This window comes from Neovison vison, chromosome 5 (genome assembly GCF_020171115.1).
Source record: "Neovison vison isolate M4711 chromosome 5, ASM_NN_V1, whole genome shotgun sequence".
In the NCBI taxonomy this organism is placed as follows: Eukaryota; Metazoa; Chordata; class Mammalia; order Carnivora; family Mustelidae; genus Neogale; species Neogale vison.
This window is the reverse complement of record NC_058095.1, coordinates 107,405,813-107,422,945: the sequence shown is the minus strand read 5'-3', so window position 1 is coordinate 107,422,945 and position 17,133 is coordinate 107,405,813. Positions and strand designations below refer to the sequence as shown.

Sequence of the window (17,133 nt, the reverse complement as noted above, 5' to 3'; positions counted from 1 at the left end):
TAGAGTCAGCATCCTTGCTTTGTTCCCAGTCTTAGAGGAAAAGCTGATAGTCTTTTACCACTCAGCATGATGTTAGCTGTGGGCTTTTCATCTATGGCCTTTATTATGTTGAAGTAGTTTCCTATTATTCCTCGTTTGTTGAGGGATTTTTTAAATCATCAAAGGATGGTGGATCTTGTAAAATGCTTTTTTCTGCATCAACGGAGGTGACCATGTGGTTATGTTAACTTCTAAAAATAATTTCCTTGAAGTAGACACAGAGAAGATGCACATATCAATATACAACTCAGTTCACAATGGCATTTTCACATAATTATGTGGTAAGAGTGGTTAATTATCACATAACGGCCTCCGAAGACATAGAACTGTACCAGCACCCCAGAAACTACCTTTCTGCCCCTCCAAGTTCCCATCCTTCTTCAAAGACAGTCACCTATTCTGACTTTAAACACCACAGATTGGTTTTTATTCTATTTTGAACTTCTATAAAGTTCAAATAAATAAAGTTCTGTATGTATTTTGTCTGTTTTTCACTTAAACTGTATTTTTGAAATTTATCTGTGTTGTTTCCTGTTCACTAGTTCATTAATTTTCATTGCTGTATAGTAGCCCATTGGATGAATTAGATAAAATTTACCATTTACTATCCAGGAACATTTAAGTTATTTACAGTTTAAAACTAGTGAAGAGTAGTGCTGCTTTATACACCTTCATGTACTTTTTTTGGTGCATGTGTGCATGCATTTCTTTTTGGTAGACTAGGAGTTTAGTAACTAGATCATAACTGGGTCATAGAATATTTATATGTTCACCTTTGGTAAAGAATATCAGGGACACCTGGGTGGCTCAGTGGGTTGAGCCTCTGCCTTCGCCTTGGGTCGTGATCTCAGGGTCCTGGGGTCAAGCCCCGCATAGGGCTCTCTGCTCGGCAGGGATTCTGTTTACCCCTGTCTGCCTGTCTCTCTGCCTACTTATGATCCCTGTCAGTCAAAGAAATAAATAAAAATTCTTTAAAAAAAAAAAAAGAATATCAAAGTAGTTTCCAAAGTGATTTTATGAATTTCCACTCTCATTCCATTTGAGTGTGCCAGTTGCCCATAGTCTCCTTGATGCTTGATACTGTCAATCTTTTTCATTTTTACGGTCCTAGGGAGTGTATGAAGACATTTCATTATGATTTTTAATTGATTTTCTCCTAGTAGTTAATGAATTTGCAAATCTCTTCGTATGTTTATTGGTCTCTTGAATTTCCACTTTTGTGAATAACATATTGAAGTCTTTTGGCATTTTTCAATTTTTTTTTAAAATCAGTTTGTAGGAGGCCTGTATAAATGTAGAATATGTGCTGTTTTTTCAGTTATATATGTTGAAAATAGCTTTTTTCATTATGTGCTGTGCCTTTTCATTTTATTAAAGATATTTCTAAATGAATAGTAGTTGTTGATTTTAATGAAGCTCAGTATTCATTTTTCTTTATGATTTAAGAAAGATAATTTATACCCTGTCTAAAAACACTTTTTCTGTGGTTATGAAGATATTATTGTATATTATCTTTTAGAAGATTTTTGTTTTACATTCAGATCTGCATTCTACCTGGTATTAGTTTTTTTTATATTTTCTAATTTAATACTAATTAAAATTTCAGACTTAAAAGTTGTGAGAGTAATATAGAGATATTTAGCTTTTCTTTATCCAGATTTCCCAAATGTTAATATTTTGTTATATTATTGCTCTTCAGATACTAAATATTGATATATAGATTTTAGATAAAAATAGTGATGTGATGGAACCATCTTGTATACAAAAGTTGATTGTTAAAAATCAGGAATTTTCAGGACAGTTTTTTAAACCACAGTAGCTTGAAATGAGCCATAGGGGTGTATCATTCCATGAAAATTTACAGATGCATCAAGTCTTTCCTCCCCTTTTTTGCATATATATCAAATATTACATTATTAAAAACAAAATAGATACATAACTTAAAATAAGTGGTTGTAGTCACAAGATGAGAATGTAGGAATTAGAAATAACAATTAGAAGAAATTGATTTGAAGGAAAAGCTGACAGTGTTCTCTACACAGGACTAAAGGAATTTTTAGGTTTCTAAATGCATCATTTCAGTAGCATGACTGTAGTTTCTAATTTGCAGGCTTAAATAAAATCTTTGCACATAGTGTGGTGGATATATCGATGTAAGGAAGCAGTTCATAAGTGAAACTTCTGATGCGTTAGAGCTTTGAAAAGAATAAACTTAGAGATAATGCCTTAAGTGGAATGATAATGTTAAAACATAGCATGTGGCTTCAGATCCAATCTATAATAATACTGTTCTTGGAATTAACTAGAGGTTCAGAAGAAATTTGTGTATTTGTAAGCTTTCAGTTCACTTTTTGAAACCAAACTATGATTGTATCTTCAGCTTTACTCTCTAAAATTCAAGGAATAATGGTAGTTTGCAGTTTCAGCTAAAGACATTACATAAAATATTACAAATAACATAATGACAAAATAAAAAGCACTCAATGGTTTTTTTAATTTACTAATTTTACAAAGTGATTTATCTACAAACTTTCTCTGGTTACTTCCGTTAGCTTCCCTAAATGTCTGTTTGACAAGCAAAAGAGAAAATAATGCATTGACTCTTTCCTGTCTTACAACTTCTACATATTCAGAGTGAAATTATTTGACATGATTTATTCACTTTTTTTTTCTTTACTTTTTTTTCTCACTGATTTTATCAGACTTTAAGAAATACAGCAATATAGATTAAGCCAGAAGTTAGATTTTGCCCCTTTATATATGTATGTATATATCATGTGTTCATATGTATAATATATGTATGTTAAAAACCATTATAAATATATGTATATTCTATGTACATACAATATGTAATATGTTTAATGACATGCATTGTTATGAAGTAATATAAAATATTGTGGTCTTCAATATAAAATCTTGAGGTAGATAACTATCAAATTTTTTGAAATCTTATAACAATTTTTATATATCTAAATAGAAATTTGTTTTTTAGGTTAAATCAACCTGTATGAGAGTTTCTGCAAAGATTCAAGACTTTAAAATAAATAACATGAATTCAGTATCTTACGAAAGTTAAACATCTTGACATTGCTGAATTTCAGAATCCTACAAGCATCAAAAATATTTGTAATTTTGCTTTTTTGTATGAATTTGGTAAAATTTATGATCGAGTTTAGTTATCTTCAGCTTTTCTTATAATTAGCTGATATTTTATTGGTTGATATTGTATATGGTAGATCTACCATAATTTGCTTACATCAAGTCTTTTACTTTTTTTTAAAAGATTTTATTTATTTATTTATTTAATAGTGAGATCACAAGTAGGCAGATAGGCAGGCAGAGAGGGAGGAGGAAGCATGCTCCCCTCCGAGCAGAGAGCCTGATGTGGGGCTTGATCCCAGAACCCTGAGACCATAACCTGAGCTGAAGGCAGAGGTCTAACTCACTGAGCCACCCAGATGCCCCAAGTCTTTCACTTTTTATGTAAGTGGCCCTGTGTCTGCAGTTAAAAATTTCTAAATGTATGTGTTTTTAATCACTGTAATGATTTGGTTTATTTTAAAATAGGTGTCACTTAGAAAAGAATAGTAAAACCAGAACTACAGAAGACCAGAATCAGAGCTTAAAACTTAAAACTTGAAGGTATTTATTCTAGACCTGAGCAGATTTTTCTACCATACTGCTCTGAGAAATCAGTGACAAATTATAATTCTTGTGTAGTTTCTAGAGACTGATAAAGGTGATGGAGGAGGAAATTAGGTCTTCATAATCATCTTTTCTGCTCATAGAAAAAAATTATTGGTAGAATTGCTCATTTAGTCTTTGCATTTAACTGCCTGTCCCATACTAAGAATTATCTAGTATTTAGCTAGAGTAGTGGTGGTTAAATAAATATTGCATAGAGATGGAAGGGATAAAGAGGCAGACATAGAATTTAAATGGAAGATGCTCATATATTGATTTTTTTTTTAAGATTTTATTTATTTACTTTAGAGGGAGTATGAGCGGGGAGGGGAGCAGTTGGGGAGAGGCAGAGAGGGAAGGTGAAAGAGGGGGACAGACTCTCAAGCAGACTCCTTGCTGAGCACAGAGCCTAACACAGGGCACGACCTCATGACCCTGAGATCCTGACCTGAGCTGAAACCAAGTCAGACACTTAACCCACTGAGCCACCCAGGCTCCCCATATACTGGCTTTAATGTTTCCTGTATACATTGTCATACAGTTGGCTAAGTTGTAAGAAATGTATTTTCCTTAAACATTCTTTTGACAGACAAGACGTAGTCAACAGAGTATTGTAAAATTTCCTTTCACAGGAATATAATTTTAGATATGAGACAAATCTTGAATGTATTATACTTTAATATATTTTTAAGGATGTACACACAGATGGGTATATATTTTTGTTTTTCAGAATTGGAAGATTATCCAGTATATTAATGTCTTATTGATAATGGCAGAACATCCACCACTACTGGATACAGCTCAGATTTTAAGTAGTGATATTTCTCTTCTGTCTGCCCCTATTGTAAGTGCAGATGGAACACAACAGGTAAGGAAACTGAAACTTTTATTCTTTATGTCTTGTACGCATGTATTTCTTTCAGAAGAGTGCAAATTTTTTTTTAAAAAAAATGAATCTTCACAATAGTGGGTTCCTGTTAATTCATCTTTTAAACTCCAGTTCAAAATGTTGTTTTGGTTTCATAAACAATGAAATAATGAGACTGTTTTTGAAGTTGCTTCTAAAATGTCTTGCTAATTAATGTTTACATTTCTTGTGTGTATCTTTAGTTGCCTCTAAAGTTGTTTTTGTTTTACTTTAGACAGTGTATTAGTCCCTGATTGGTTTTTAAGTTTAACTCTGCACTTTAGTGATTATTATAAATCATTACTTCAAATCATTATAAAATTATGACTGAATTATGTCATTAAATGACTGTCTACATTATACAATAATAAAACTGTGTCTTCTTTTTCTTCCTACTTTTCTCTTCTCACCAGACTCCCCCTCCCAAAAGCAAATGTGTAATTCCTGAGAGGTTGTATATTTTTTCTGCAACCCAGGGCTTTATAAAAGTAGTTCTATAGTTTTTTGACTCCTCATTCCCCCAGTAATGCTGACAGGATGGGAATGATGAGCTTTCATAAATATCTGTGATGCACCAAGCAGTGTGTTTAATTCTCATAACTGCCCTATAGAGATTTTAATCTTACAGGTGAAGAAACAAAGACTAAGGACATAATAAATAATAATGAGAAGAAGGCACATTTTGAATACTCACTGTTTAAAAAACATTGTACTAGGAACTTCATGATCTTATTCTTTCAATAATCCTATGAGGTAGATATACCTGTCTCTGTTTTGCAGATGAAACGAAATGAGTTTTAGACAGTCTCAAAATCATACTCAAAGGTTTTGATCCTAAACATTATTCCTACCTCCTTGGGAAATTAAGAAAAATAAATCTTGTTAATTTACAAACTTAGTATCTATAGTGGACAATTAAATGGTTTGCCTACAAGATTAAAGGCTACTTTGTTAACTTTTCTATTGAAAAATCAAGAGCAGCTTCTTGGGTTCTGAATTTTGCTAGTTTGTATAAGCATGGCATGAACAGTATATCTTGGTTCTAATTTTCACATATGCTGAAATAGCTCTTAGCAGCAAGCTCATTTCACTAAACTTGATTTTTGTAGTCTGAGCTATGTTTGTTAAGATACTTTTTTTTACCTGCAAAACTAATGGATGTGGCAGATATCTATTTACTTTGAAGCTCTGAGAGTGTCTTCAGTTATCAGTATTTCCTCAGGGCAGTCACTGGTTTCAAGTTTTTTATAACCTAATACATAAAAGAATCTTTTAAGCAATTAATTACAGTTCATTCACATAGTTACTATAGTTGATAGTCTATAAAGGGGAAGACAACAGGCCGTAACAAGACCATGATGCTCCTGACTTAATTCTCTCCTTTTCCCCAAAAGAAGATTCTGTTGGTAGAATTTTTCTTGAAATATTGAGGGCACCAGAGCTATCATGTTACAATGTAGTGGTGTAGATGGATATAGAGAAAAGAACTGGGAATAGAAGAATCCACTAGAATAGGATTTTGAAGATCAGGGGATGAGGGTAGGGAGGGGGTGTCACTGGATCTAGGGGATATGTTTTTAGGTAGGATTTGAAAAACAGGTTGGAAGTGGAGTGAAGCCTTAGATTCTAACCACCAGAGTGTGTTGTAATTTGATAGAGAAAGATAAGTAAAAGGAGCAGTGGACTTTACGGATAGATTTAGATTTGGGTGACCTAACTTGTCTGAATATGTTTGCTTCTCTATAAAATAGAGGTAATAATAGCTTCATAGAGTGGCTCCATCTGTAAGGGTGAAATGAACCTGAAGGAACTCAGTAAATGTTTGTTGAATCTGAATTGAAGTACTCAATAAATGTTTAAAAGACTGAGGAAACTGTATAGATATGCCAGTCAGGAGTCAGGTCTTAAATCAACAGATAGTTATAGTAGATACGTCCTAAGAGATAGTTATGAAGGATACATACTAAAGAGTGGACTGATAGCTCAGGTTGAATGTAAGAAACCAAACAAAAGTAGGTAACAGAGGTGGGAGGTTAATAAACTTGACAACAGGCAGTTCTTTGTCTTAACTTAGGAAGTTACTGGTGTGCCAAGCATGGCCAAGTTAGAGCTTGTCTGTGGATGTGTGATACCACCTGTTTGGTGCCTATAGTAGAGAAACAAACTAAAAGACAGATATTGACGGGGTAAGTTTCATGTACATGCATGATGTTAAAAATTCAGGATAACAGAATGTCCCATGTCTTGACTTTTTTGGGGGAAATATTATACTGTTTCTTGGGAATATATCATGGGATGATTTTTGTTCCACCTCTTGAGATTATCCCTTTAGATTATCACTTCATCAATATTTTCTGATTCTATATTAGGTAATATGTCATATTATATACATGGGTCTTTTGGCTAATGAATCATACAAGAAGAATCCCACCTGACATCATTGCTACTCGTACTGCCTTTAGGGAAGTTGTAATAGACATTTATCATTCATTCTGAGTGCAACATCTGAGCTGTTTTTTTGTGTTTGTAGAATCGTCCTTCCCCCCCTTTTAATTATTAGAATTTATTTTTATAGCAGTTTTAGGTTTGTAGAAAAATTGAACAAAGAATTTCTTTCATACCACATCTTCCACACAGTTTTCTCTATTAACATTTTATATTGGTGTGGTACATTTGTTACAGTTAATGAGCCAGCATTTATAAAAGTTCCATAGTTTACATTATGGTTCATTCTTGATATTTTATACTTCTGTGGGTTTTGACAAATGTATAATATCTTTTATCACCAGTACATTATTAGAATGAATACTTCCCTACTCTAAATATTCCCCTGTACTCTACCCATTCCTTTCTCCATCCCGCTTTCCCCAACTGTGCCCCCCTCCTGGCAGCCACCAATACTTTTTACTGTTCCTGTACATTTCTCTTTTCCAGAATGTCATTTTGTTGCATTCATACAGTCTGTAGCCTTTTCAGACCAACTTCTTTTCACTTAGCAATATGGTCTAGACAGTTTCTTTTTGTGGCTTAATAACTTTTTTATTATTGGATAATACTTCATTGATGAATATACCAGTTTGTTGATCCTTTCACCTGTTGAAGGACAGCTTAATTCCAGTTTTTAACAATTATAACATAAAGCCACTTTAAACATTCATATGCAGGTTTTTGGATGGACATAAGTTTTCAATTCAATTGGGTAAATACCTAAGAACATGATTGCTGGATTGTATGGTAAGACTATGTTTAACTTTGGTAGAAATTGCCAGCCTGTTTTCCAAAAGGGCTGTACCAGTTCACATTCTCAAGCATGTGCTTAATTTGAGATTATATCCTTTCCTGATAGAGAAGGTAAAGCATGCATAAGTGCTTGTGCTGCCCTGTTAAAGCCTCCACATCTGTGTTAGGGAATTTGAGCTTCAAAAACCATGAAATTTTCCCAGCTCTGTTCATTGTTGTTGCCATCAAAAGAAAAGTTCACATATTTTGGTTTCTTGTGTGGTTCAGCATTTCCTAAGTTAAGGTATGCCTTCTCTAATTTCTGTTTACTTATCATCCAAAAGGAATGAATGCATTTAAACTTTGAATTAAGATCTGTCAAAACTCAGCCTCTTAGCTTTTTTTTTCCCCCAGAATCTTCTCCATTTCATTAATCTTTTGTTACTTTATTTTGTAATTGTCTCACTTTATCTGCAGGCTTTTAATTTATGAAGGTGGCAGGGTAATAACATGGAGAGGCTAATATTGAAGGAATTTTTTTTTTTACTTCTGTTTCCTAAAGAAGGGGGCGCAAATGCTATAGCATACCACGGGGAAAGCTTCAGGTTTTGACCAGGAAGCAGAACAGGAGAAAAGTGGAGCCCAAAAGCCATGATTGTGTTTCTGCAGGAAAGGCAAAGCAGGGTAGAGTAACAGCTTAGGATTGGTTAGTTTTAGTAACTGTGGCAGACAAAAAAAAACAAGTGTTAGTGAGGACACAGAGTAAAGGGAACTCTTATGCACTGTTGGTGGGAATGTAAATTGGTCCAGCAGCTTTGGAAAACAGTCTGGAGGTTCCTCAAAAAATTAAAACTAGAACCACCATATGATCAGCAGTTCTACTTCTAGATACTCATCTGAAGGAAATGAAATAACTCAAAAAGTTATCTGCACCCTCATGTTCATTGCAGCATCATTTACAGAAGCCAAGACATGAAAACAATCTTAAGTGTCCCATCATTGGCTGAATGGGTAAAAAGAAGTTGCGGTATGTGTGTACACACACACACACACACACACACACACACACGTACAGTAGAATAATATGCAGTCATAAAAAGAAAGAAATCCTGCCATTTGCCACAGTATGGATGAACATTGAAGGCATTATGCTAAGTGAAGTAAGTCAAACAGAGAAAGACAAACATTGTATAATCTCACTTATATGTAGAATCTTAAAAAACAAAACAAAATCTCAGATACCTTCCTTGAATTTATGGTAGAACTTATTCAGTGAAGCCTTTTGGGCCTAGCGTTTCTCTAAGTATAGAATGGTGAAATAAATCAAACTCATGCTATCAATACTTTTGTGTTATGTTTGGAAATGAGTATTGATATTACTGAGATAGTCTGTACATATTTGTTAGTTAAGCAGTATTAAGGTGTTTAAGAAAATTTGAGTTTTATTATACTTATAAATTAGAACAATTTAAACACTTAAAATTGTGATACACATTTGAAGTATTTAAAAGAAAATATTTGAAGTACTTCAAATATTTTGAAAAATTAAATTTTGAATAATTAAAAATAATTTGAAGTATTTAAAAGAAAATAAATAAATTAATCTTACTAATGCAGATTAAAATGTTTAAGGGGAGCAAACCTGGAAAAAGAAAATATTATAGTAGTAGATAAAATAGAAAATTTGGGTTAAGGTCCTATTACTGATATACAGTTTGAGAAATATTAGGAAGGTGGAATTGCCTGGAATTGATGAACAGCTAGCCATAGAACAAAACTGAGAGAGGATAAGAATTTTCCCTTCATTGAATATTTAGGTGGATTACAAGGCCATGTCGCTAAGATAAATCTTACTGGTTGGGATAGGCAAAGTTATTTCATGGTGACAAATGCCTGTAAACCTCAATAGTTTACTACCTGTCCTTAACAAATTATCCGTGGCTATACTCCAGATACTTTTCATTTAAGACCTAGCCTCTACATAGAATGTTGCTGGTATTGTTGCAGAGATATGGTCAACTACCCATCATGCTGACCTCTACCCATGTTTCATTATTCAGGGCAAGTCACATGGCCATACATGCCATCAGAAAGGTGGGGAAGCATAATCTTGCTCTTGGGAGAAGCCGTAAATATTTGGAAAAATAATAAAATCTTCTAGAATAAGGAAAACAGAAGTAGCAGGTTTGAGATTTGAGAGTGTATGAAAGATCTTTAATTGAATTTGAAGGTTGGGGGATATATAAGTAGAAATAATAAAAATAATAACAGCTACCATTTGAGCCCTTACATTGTATCAGATACTGAATCAAGTCCTTTCTTGACCAAACTACAAACATTTAGTAAATCTTTGGGGTGAGATTATTGAGACTCAAAAATAATAGTTTACACCTTTGTGACAGTAATTTGGGGCCTCAGAATTCTAATCTAGACCTTTAATCCAAAAATTTTGTGGCCCAAATTATCCTAAGTGCTCTATAGCTTTGCCTGGCAAAGAAAATAGCTAGTTGTTAAATCCTCATTCTTAGAGGTTTTTGGAAAGATTAGAATTTAAACACTAAACCAATCTCTTCTTTCCCATTAGAGTTTGTTTCTCCTGAATGTCTATACCATGCCACTTTCTGTGATGTTACAATAGAAAGTCAGATACTTTTTAAAAATTTCAGCATTAACTATTAACTTTTCCATAGAGATATAAAAAACCTTATACACTAGGTACAGATCTGAAAATCTGCTTATATTATCACATTTTTTATAAGCACATATTTTTAAAAACTATATTAAGCTATGTTGCACTAAAAAAGTCAACTTATTCCTATAGTATCTATATGCAAAATATTGTGCTGGTTCTTATTGTAAGACAAAATAAAATCAGACTTATAAATTGGATGTAAATTTTAAGGTAGTTTGTTTAAAGAAAAAAAAAGCCTCATAAAATATCAGTTAAAATTAAAATTAAAGAGTTCCAGAGTATTTAAATGAAGTAGAATTTATTTTTATATTTGGCAGAAAACAATAAAATAATACTCTTACTTGTACCAATATAATTTCATTTGTTCATTTTTAAAGTACATATCTCTTCTTGTTTTCAAGAAAATAAAATTGGTGGTGTGCCTGGGTAGCTCAGTTGGTTAAGCATCTGCCTTTGGCATGACACATTTCATAATCGCAGAGTCTTGTGATGGAGGCCCTGCACTGGGCTCCCTGCTCAGCAGGGGAGTCCTCTCCCTCTGCCCCAATCATGCTGTCTCTCTCCCTCTTTCAATAAATAAATAAATCTCTCAATAAATAAATACAATCTTTAAAAGAAAAGAAAAATTGGCAAATTATTTCATCTGAAAAGTAAATGTTTTCATATCATTAAAGCTAATATGACAAAATTACTACTCAAAATATTAAATATTTTGTATTTTAATGAAACATATTGTATATATTTAATTCTGTTGTGAAAGATAGGTCCTCAAATTCTAAAGGGAAGAATTTCTTAAAGAAATGAAATATAATGGTCATGAACTTTTGGTGGATTCTGTTCTAAAAATAATGTTCTCTTAGATCAACTACTAAATATTCCACAGTTAAAATAATTCCTAACCCTCTAGTTAAGTGACTATAGTTAGTCATCCCGTGTGCCTTAGAATCCTGTAGAATATGTTGACTTTTTTTTTTTTTTTTTTTTTTTTTTAGAGAATGAGAGGAAGAGAGCACCACATGCTCCTGGCAGAGGGGAGGGGCAGACTCCCTACTGAACAGGGATCCCAATGTGAGGCTCCCAGGACCCTGAGATCATGGCCTGAGCCTAAGGCAGATGCTTAAAAAACATTGACTTAAGAAATATAATTTGGGCTGAAGTGAGAGGAAATAAAGAATAGTTTATAAGCAGCACTGAGTAAATAGGGACATTCAAATGAAACATCTACAGAATTTTGAAAATTCTTTAAAATGCATCTGACTATAAACTTCTATAATAAGAGAAATTAAATGGAAATCTTCTTACAAGGGCAGTTTTTCTCATGATCTTATATTAGCTTAATATTAAGCAATATTTCTTTAAAAGGAAGGGGTTTTTTGGTCCAAAATTATAAATACGTACAATTAAAAGTTGTAGTCTGAATTTTCAACTCAGGACATTTTTCTTTCATTGATAAACTATAGTGATTATATATTCAGAGTACTGTGATATTATCTTAATCACCAGATAGAATGCTCAAGATTCGTATTCCTGAAATGCTGCATTTGTGTGGTTTTTCAAAAAATAATATTTGAAAATGGGAGAAATATATACACACATATGAACATACAACAGAGAAAATATACAGAATATTATAAACAGGGACTAACCCCAGAAAGAAGAGCTTACATTTTACCATATACCCTTTTGTATTGTTTGAATAATTTTTAATGTTATGAATTTATTATTTTTTCAATAAAAAACTCTAACAATTGAAAAAGAAAAAAACATGCGATTTAAAATGTACATATATATATATATGTGTGTGTGTGTGTGTGTATCTCACAGGAAAAAAAGCTCTGAACAGATATACCCATCTGTTAAGTGGTTCTTTTCAGGAGAAAGGGATTAATTGAAAGAGGTGGAAAGAACAAAATTTTGCTTTATCTGAAGTGTTTATAAAGTTTTAAGAATACTTATCCAGGGTTACACACTTAGTGTCAGAGTTGACCCTAGAATCTGTCTTCTGATCCCTAGTCTAAGTCACTTTGGGTTAAGAAAGGAAGTTGATTTTTAATTCAAAAATTGAAAACACTTAGTTCTAGGTAAGTAGTGATTCAGCTGATCCTAATAAAGCAATTCAGAAATGGTTAGGAATGGCGTATAGAAATGGTTAGTGAGTGCTTTTTCGATGCTCTTTGCTTGCGTTCAGTAAGTCTACTCACAAGACAGTAAATGAATCCATATGAAGTAAAGAACATCAGTAAAAGTAACTGCATAGGTGTGCTCAAAGATAGTATAAATATATTTTATTTTTAATTCTTTTCTGATTCAAAAGACATTTGCAGTAAATAATTATATACTACATTGATTGGCTTATAAGTGTATAGGGATGTAAATAGTATTAAAATAATAGCACAAAGGAGGGGGCAAAAACTGAACTATAGAGGAGCAAAGTTTTTGTATATAATTGAAATTGAATTAAGAAGTTAATTGTGGGAGTGCCTGGGTGGCTCAGTGGGTTAAGGCCTCTACCTTCAGCTCAGGTCATGATCCCAGAGTCCTGGGGTCAAGCCCCCTGTCAGGCTCTCTGCTCAGCGGGGAGCCTGCTTCCTCCTCTCTCTCTGCTTACTTGTGATCCCTATCTGTCAAATAAATGGGTAAAATCTTAAAACAAACAAACAGAAGTTAATTGTGATCTCCAGGGCATCAACTAAGAAAATAAAAAAGAAAGAAATCTAGTAAAAGAAACAGTAAGAGAATTAAAATGGAGCACTAGAAATGTTTAACACCAAAAAAAAAAAAAGGCAATATAGAATTGGACAACAAAAAAGACATAATTACATAGAGGACAAAGAGCAAAATGGCAGATGTAAACTCTACCTTATCAGAAATTCCATTAAATCTAATTGAATTAAACACGACAATGAAAAGACAAGAGACTGACATAATGGATAAAAACCCATGATCTGTGTGCTGGATCTCTAAGGGACACTCTAGATGAAAGACACAAATAGGTTGAGATTTAAAAGATGGAAGAAGAGTTACAATATATAGTATATATATAATATACACACACAGATATATAGTATATAGCTATAAACTACAGCAAGTTGAATGGTTGTACTTATATCAGACAAATAGACTTTTTTTTAATAGGATTTTATATATTTATTTGACAGAGAGAGCATGAGCAGGGGGTGGGAGCCAGGAGAGAGGTAGAAGCAGGCTCCCTGATGAGCAGGGAGCCCAATGCAGGACTTGATCCCAGGACCCTTGGATCATGACCTGAGCTGAAGGCAGACACTTAACCCATTGAGCTACCAATGCACCCCAAACAGACTTTTTAAGACAAAAAGTGTTACTAGAGACAAGGACATTTTATAATGGTACAAGGGTCACTCTGTACCTAACAGCTGAGCCCTAAAATACCTGAATTAAAAATTGACAGAATTGAAGAGAGAAATAGACAGTTGAACAATAGTAATTGGAGACTTCAGACTTTCAATGATGAATAGAGCAATGAGGCAGAAGATAAATAAACAGAAAACTAGAACAACACTGTAAACCTTCCAGCTCTAACAGATATCTATATAACACTCCATCCAACAGCAGAATCTATAATCTTCTCAAGTGCACGTGGATTGCTGTTCACAATAGGTTATATGCTAGGCTATAAAGCAAGCATCAGTAAATCTTAAAAGAAATAATACAAAAGGGGCGCCTGGGTGGCTCAGTGGGTTAGGGCCTCTGCCTTTGGCTCAGGTCATGATCCCAGGGTCCTGGGATCGAGCCCCACATCGGGCTCTCTGCTCCGCAGGGAGCCTACTTCCTCCTGCCTCTCTGCCTAGTTGTGATTTCTCTCTGTCAAATAAATAAAATACTTTAAAAAAAATAATACAAAATATATTCTCTAAGAAAAATTGAATAAAATTGGAAATCAGTAATAGAGTAGAATTGGGGAAATTAACAAATAAATGGAAATTAAACAGTACATTCCTAAATAACTTTCAAAAGAAATCGCAAGGAAAATTAGAAAATACTTTGGGATGAATGAAAACAAAAGAGCAACCTACCAAAATTTATGGCTATAGCTAAAGCAGTATTAAGATGGAAATTTTATGGGTTTGAAAGCCCATTTTAACAAAAAAGAAAGATTTCAAATCAATAACCAACCTTGAGAAACTAGAAAAAAAAGCAAACTAAACCCAAAGCAAGCAAAAGGAAGTAAAGATTGGAGTAGGAATAAATGAGATAGAGACTAGAAAAATAGAGAAAAATCAACAAAACCAAAAGTTAATTCTTGAGAAGATCACAAAATTGCCAGCCCTTTAGACAGACTGGAAAGAAGAAAAGACTCACTTTACTAAAATCAAGAATGAAAGCTGAGTACTACATTTGTGGCTTTGGAGTAAATACCCAGTAGCGCAATTGCTGGATTATAGGGTAGCTCTATTTTCAACTTTTTGAGGAACCTCCATACTGTTTCCAGAGTGACTGCACTAGCTTGCATTCCCACCAACAGTGTAGGAGGGCTCCCCTTACTCCACATCCTTGCCAACATCTGTTATTTCCTGACTTGTTAATTTTAGCCATTCTGACTGGTGTGAAGGTGGTATCTCATTGTGGTTTTGATTTGTATTTCCCTGATGCCAAGTGATGCTGAGCACTTTTTCATGTGTCTTTTGGCCATTTGGATATCTTCTTTGCAGAAATGTCTGTTCATGCCCTCTGCCCATTTCTTGATTGGATTATTTGCTCCTTGGGTGTTGAGTTTGTTATGTTCCTTATAGATTTTGGATACTAGCCCTTTACTTAATGTGTCATTTGCAAATATCTTCTCCCATTCTGTCTGTTGTCTTTTGGTTTTGTTGATTGTTTATTTTGCAGTGCAAAAGCTTTTGATCTTGATGAAATCCCAATAGTTCATTTTTGCCCTTGCTTCCTTTGCCTTTGGTGATGTGTCCAGGAAGAAGTTGAGGCTGAGGTTAAAGAAGTGCTTTGATGGATTCCTGTCTCAGGACAGGATGGATGAGGTCTTTCATCCATTTGGAGTCTGTTTTTGTGTGTGGTATAAGGAAATGGTTCAGTTTCATTTTTCTGCATGTGGCTGTCCAGTTTTCTCAACACCATTTGTTGAAGAGACTTTTTTCCATTGTATATTTATTCTTTCCTGCTTTGTCGAAGATTAGTTGACCATAGAGATGAGGGTCCATTTCTGAGTTCTGTATTCCATTCCATTAATCTGTGTGTCTGTTTTTGTGCCAATACCATACTGTCTTGATGATTATGGCTTTGTATTAGAGCTTGAAGTCCAGAATTGTGATGCCGCCAGCTTTGGTTTTTGTTTTTAACATTCCTCTGGCTATTCAGGGTCTTTTCTGGTTCCATACAAATTTTGGGATTATTTGTTCCATCTCTGTGAAAAAAAGTTGATGCTATCTTGTTATGGATTGTGTAGATTGCTCTAAGTAGCATAGACATTTTAACAATATTTTTCTTTCAGTCCATGAGCTTGGAATGTTTTGCCATTTCATTGTGTATTCCTCAATTTCTTTCATGATTATTCTATAGTTTAATTCCTTTGCCTCTTTGGTTAGATTTATTCGTATGAATCTTGTGGTTTTTGGTGCAATTGTAAGTTCCTTAATTGCACTACTGGGTATTTACCCCAAGGATACAAATGTAATCATCCAAAGGGACACTTGCACCCCAATGTTTATAGCAGCAATGTCCACAATAGCGAAACTATGGAAAGAACCCAGATGTCCATTGACAGAAGAATGGATAAAGAAGATGTGGGGCATGTGTGTGTGTGTGTGCGTGCATGTGTGTGCACAGACAGTGGAATATTATACAGCCATCAATAAAATGGAATCTTACTATTTGCAATAACGCAGATGGAACTAGAGGATATTATGCTAAGCAAAATAGTCAGTTATAGAAAGATAATTATCATATGATCTCACTGATAAGTGGAATTCTGCAGATCGAGGATCATAGGGGGAAAGAGGAAAAAATGAAACAAGAAGAAATCAGAGAGGGAGACAAGCCGTAAAAGACTATTAATCTCAGAAAACAAACTGAGGGTTGCTGGAGTAGGGAGGGACATATGTGTTGTGGTGAGTGCTGTGTATTGTCTAAGACTGATAAATCACAAACCTGTAACCCTGAAACAAATAATACATTATATGTTAATAATGAAATTTTTAAATTTCCATAAAATTAAAAAAAATGAAAAGAGATATAACTATAAATCTTATAAATACAACAAGGATTATTAGGGAATACTGTGAACAATCATATGCAAACAAATAGGTTACCTATCTGAACTAGACAAATGCCTAGAAAGACACAACTACCAGATTGACTTAAGAAAAATACTAAAAATCTGAATAGAACTATAGCAAGTAAAGAGATAACCAGAAAATTTTCTGCATAGGAAAGCCCAGATCCAGATGCCTCACTGATGAGTACCACTAAAGATTTAAAGGAGAATTAGTACCAAACTAAACCAGACGGAGACCTAAGAAAACTACAGATCAGTATTCCTTATGAGTATAGACACAAGATCTTCAAGGTACTAGCAACCCAAACCCAGCAAGGTATAGAGTGG

General features: G+C 33.8%; 1 protein-coding gene across 3 annotated transcripts in view; it reads left to right on the top strand.

Annotated features, from left to right (window-relative positions):
• The window catches only part of FNDC3A (fibronectin type III domain containing 3A), a 184,203-nt gene that overhangs the window by 27,861 nt on the left and 139,209 nt on the right, over positions 1–17,133 (top strand). For all 3 annotated transcript variants that reach the window (XM_044249716.1, XM_044249714.1, XM_044249715.1), the window contains exon 2: positions 4,454–4,591. In XM_044249716.1, coding sequence (XP_044105651.1) covers positions 4,493–4,591 — 99 coding nt within the window. In that variant the 5' untranslated portion in view covers positions 4,454–4,492. The remainder of the gene's footprint in view (positions 1–4,453; positions 4,592–17,133) is intronic.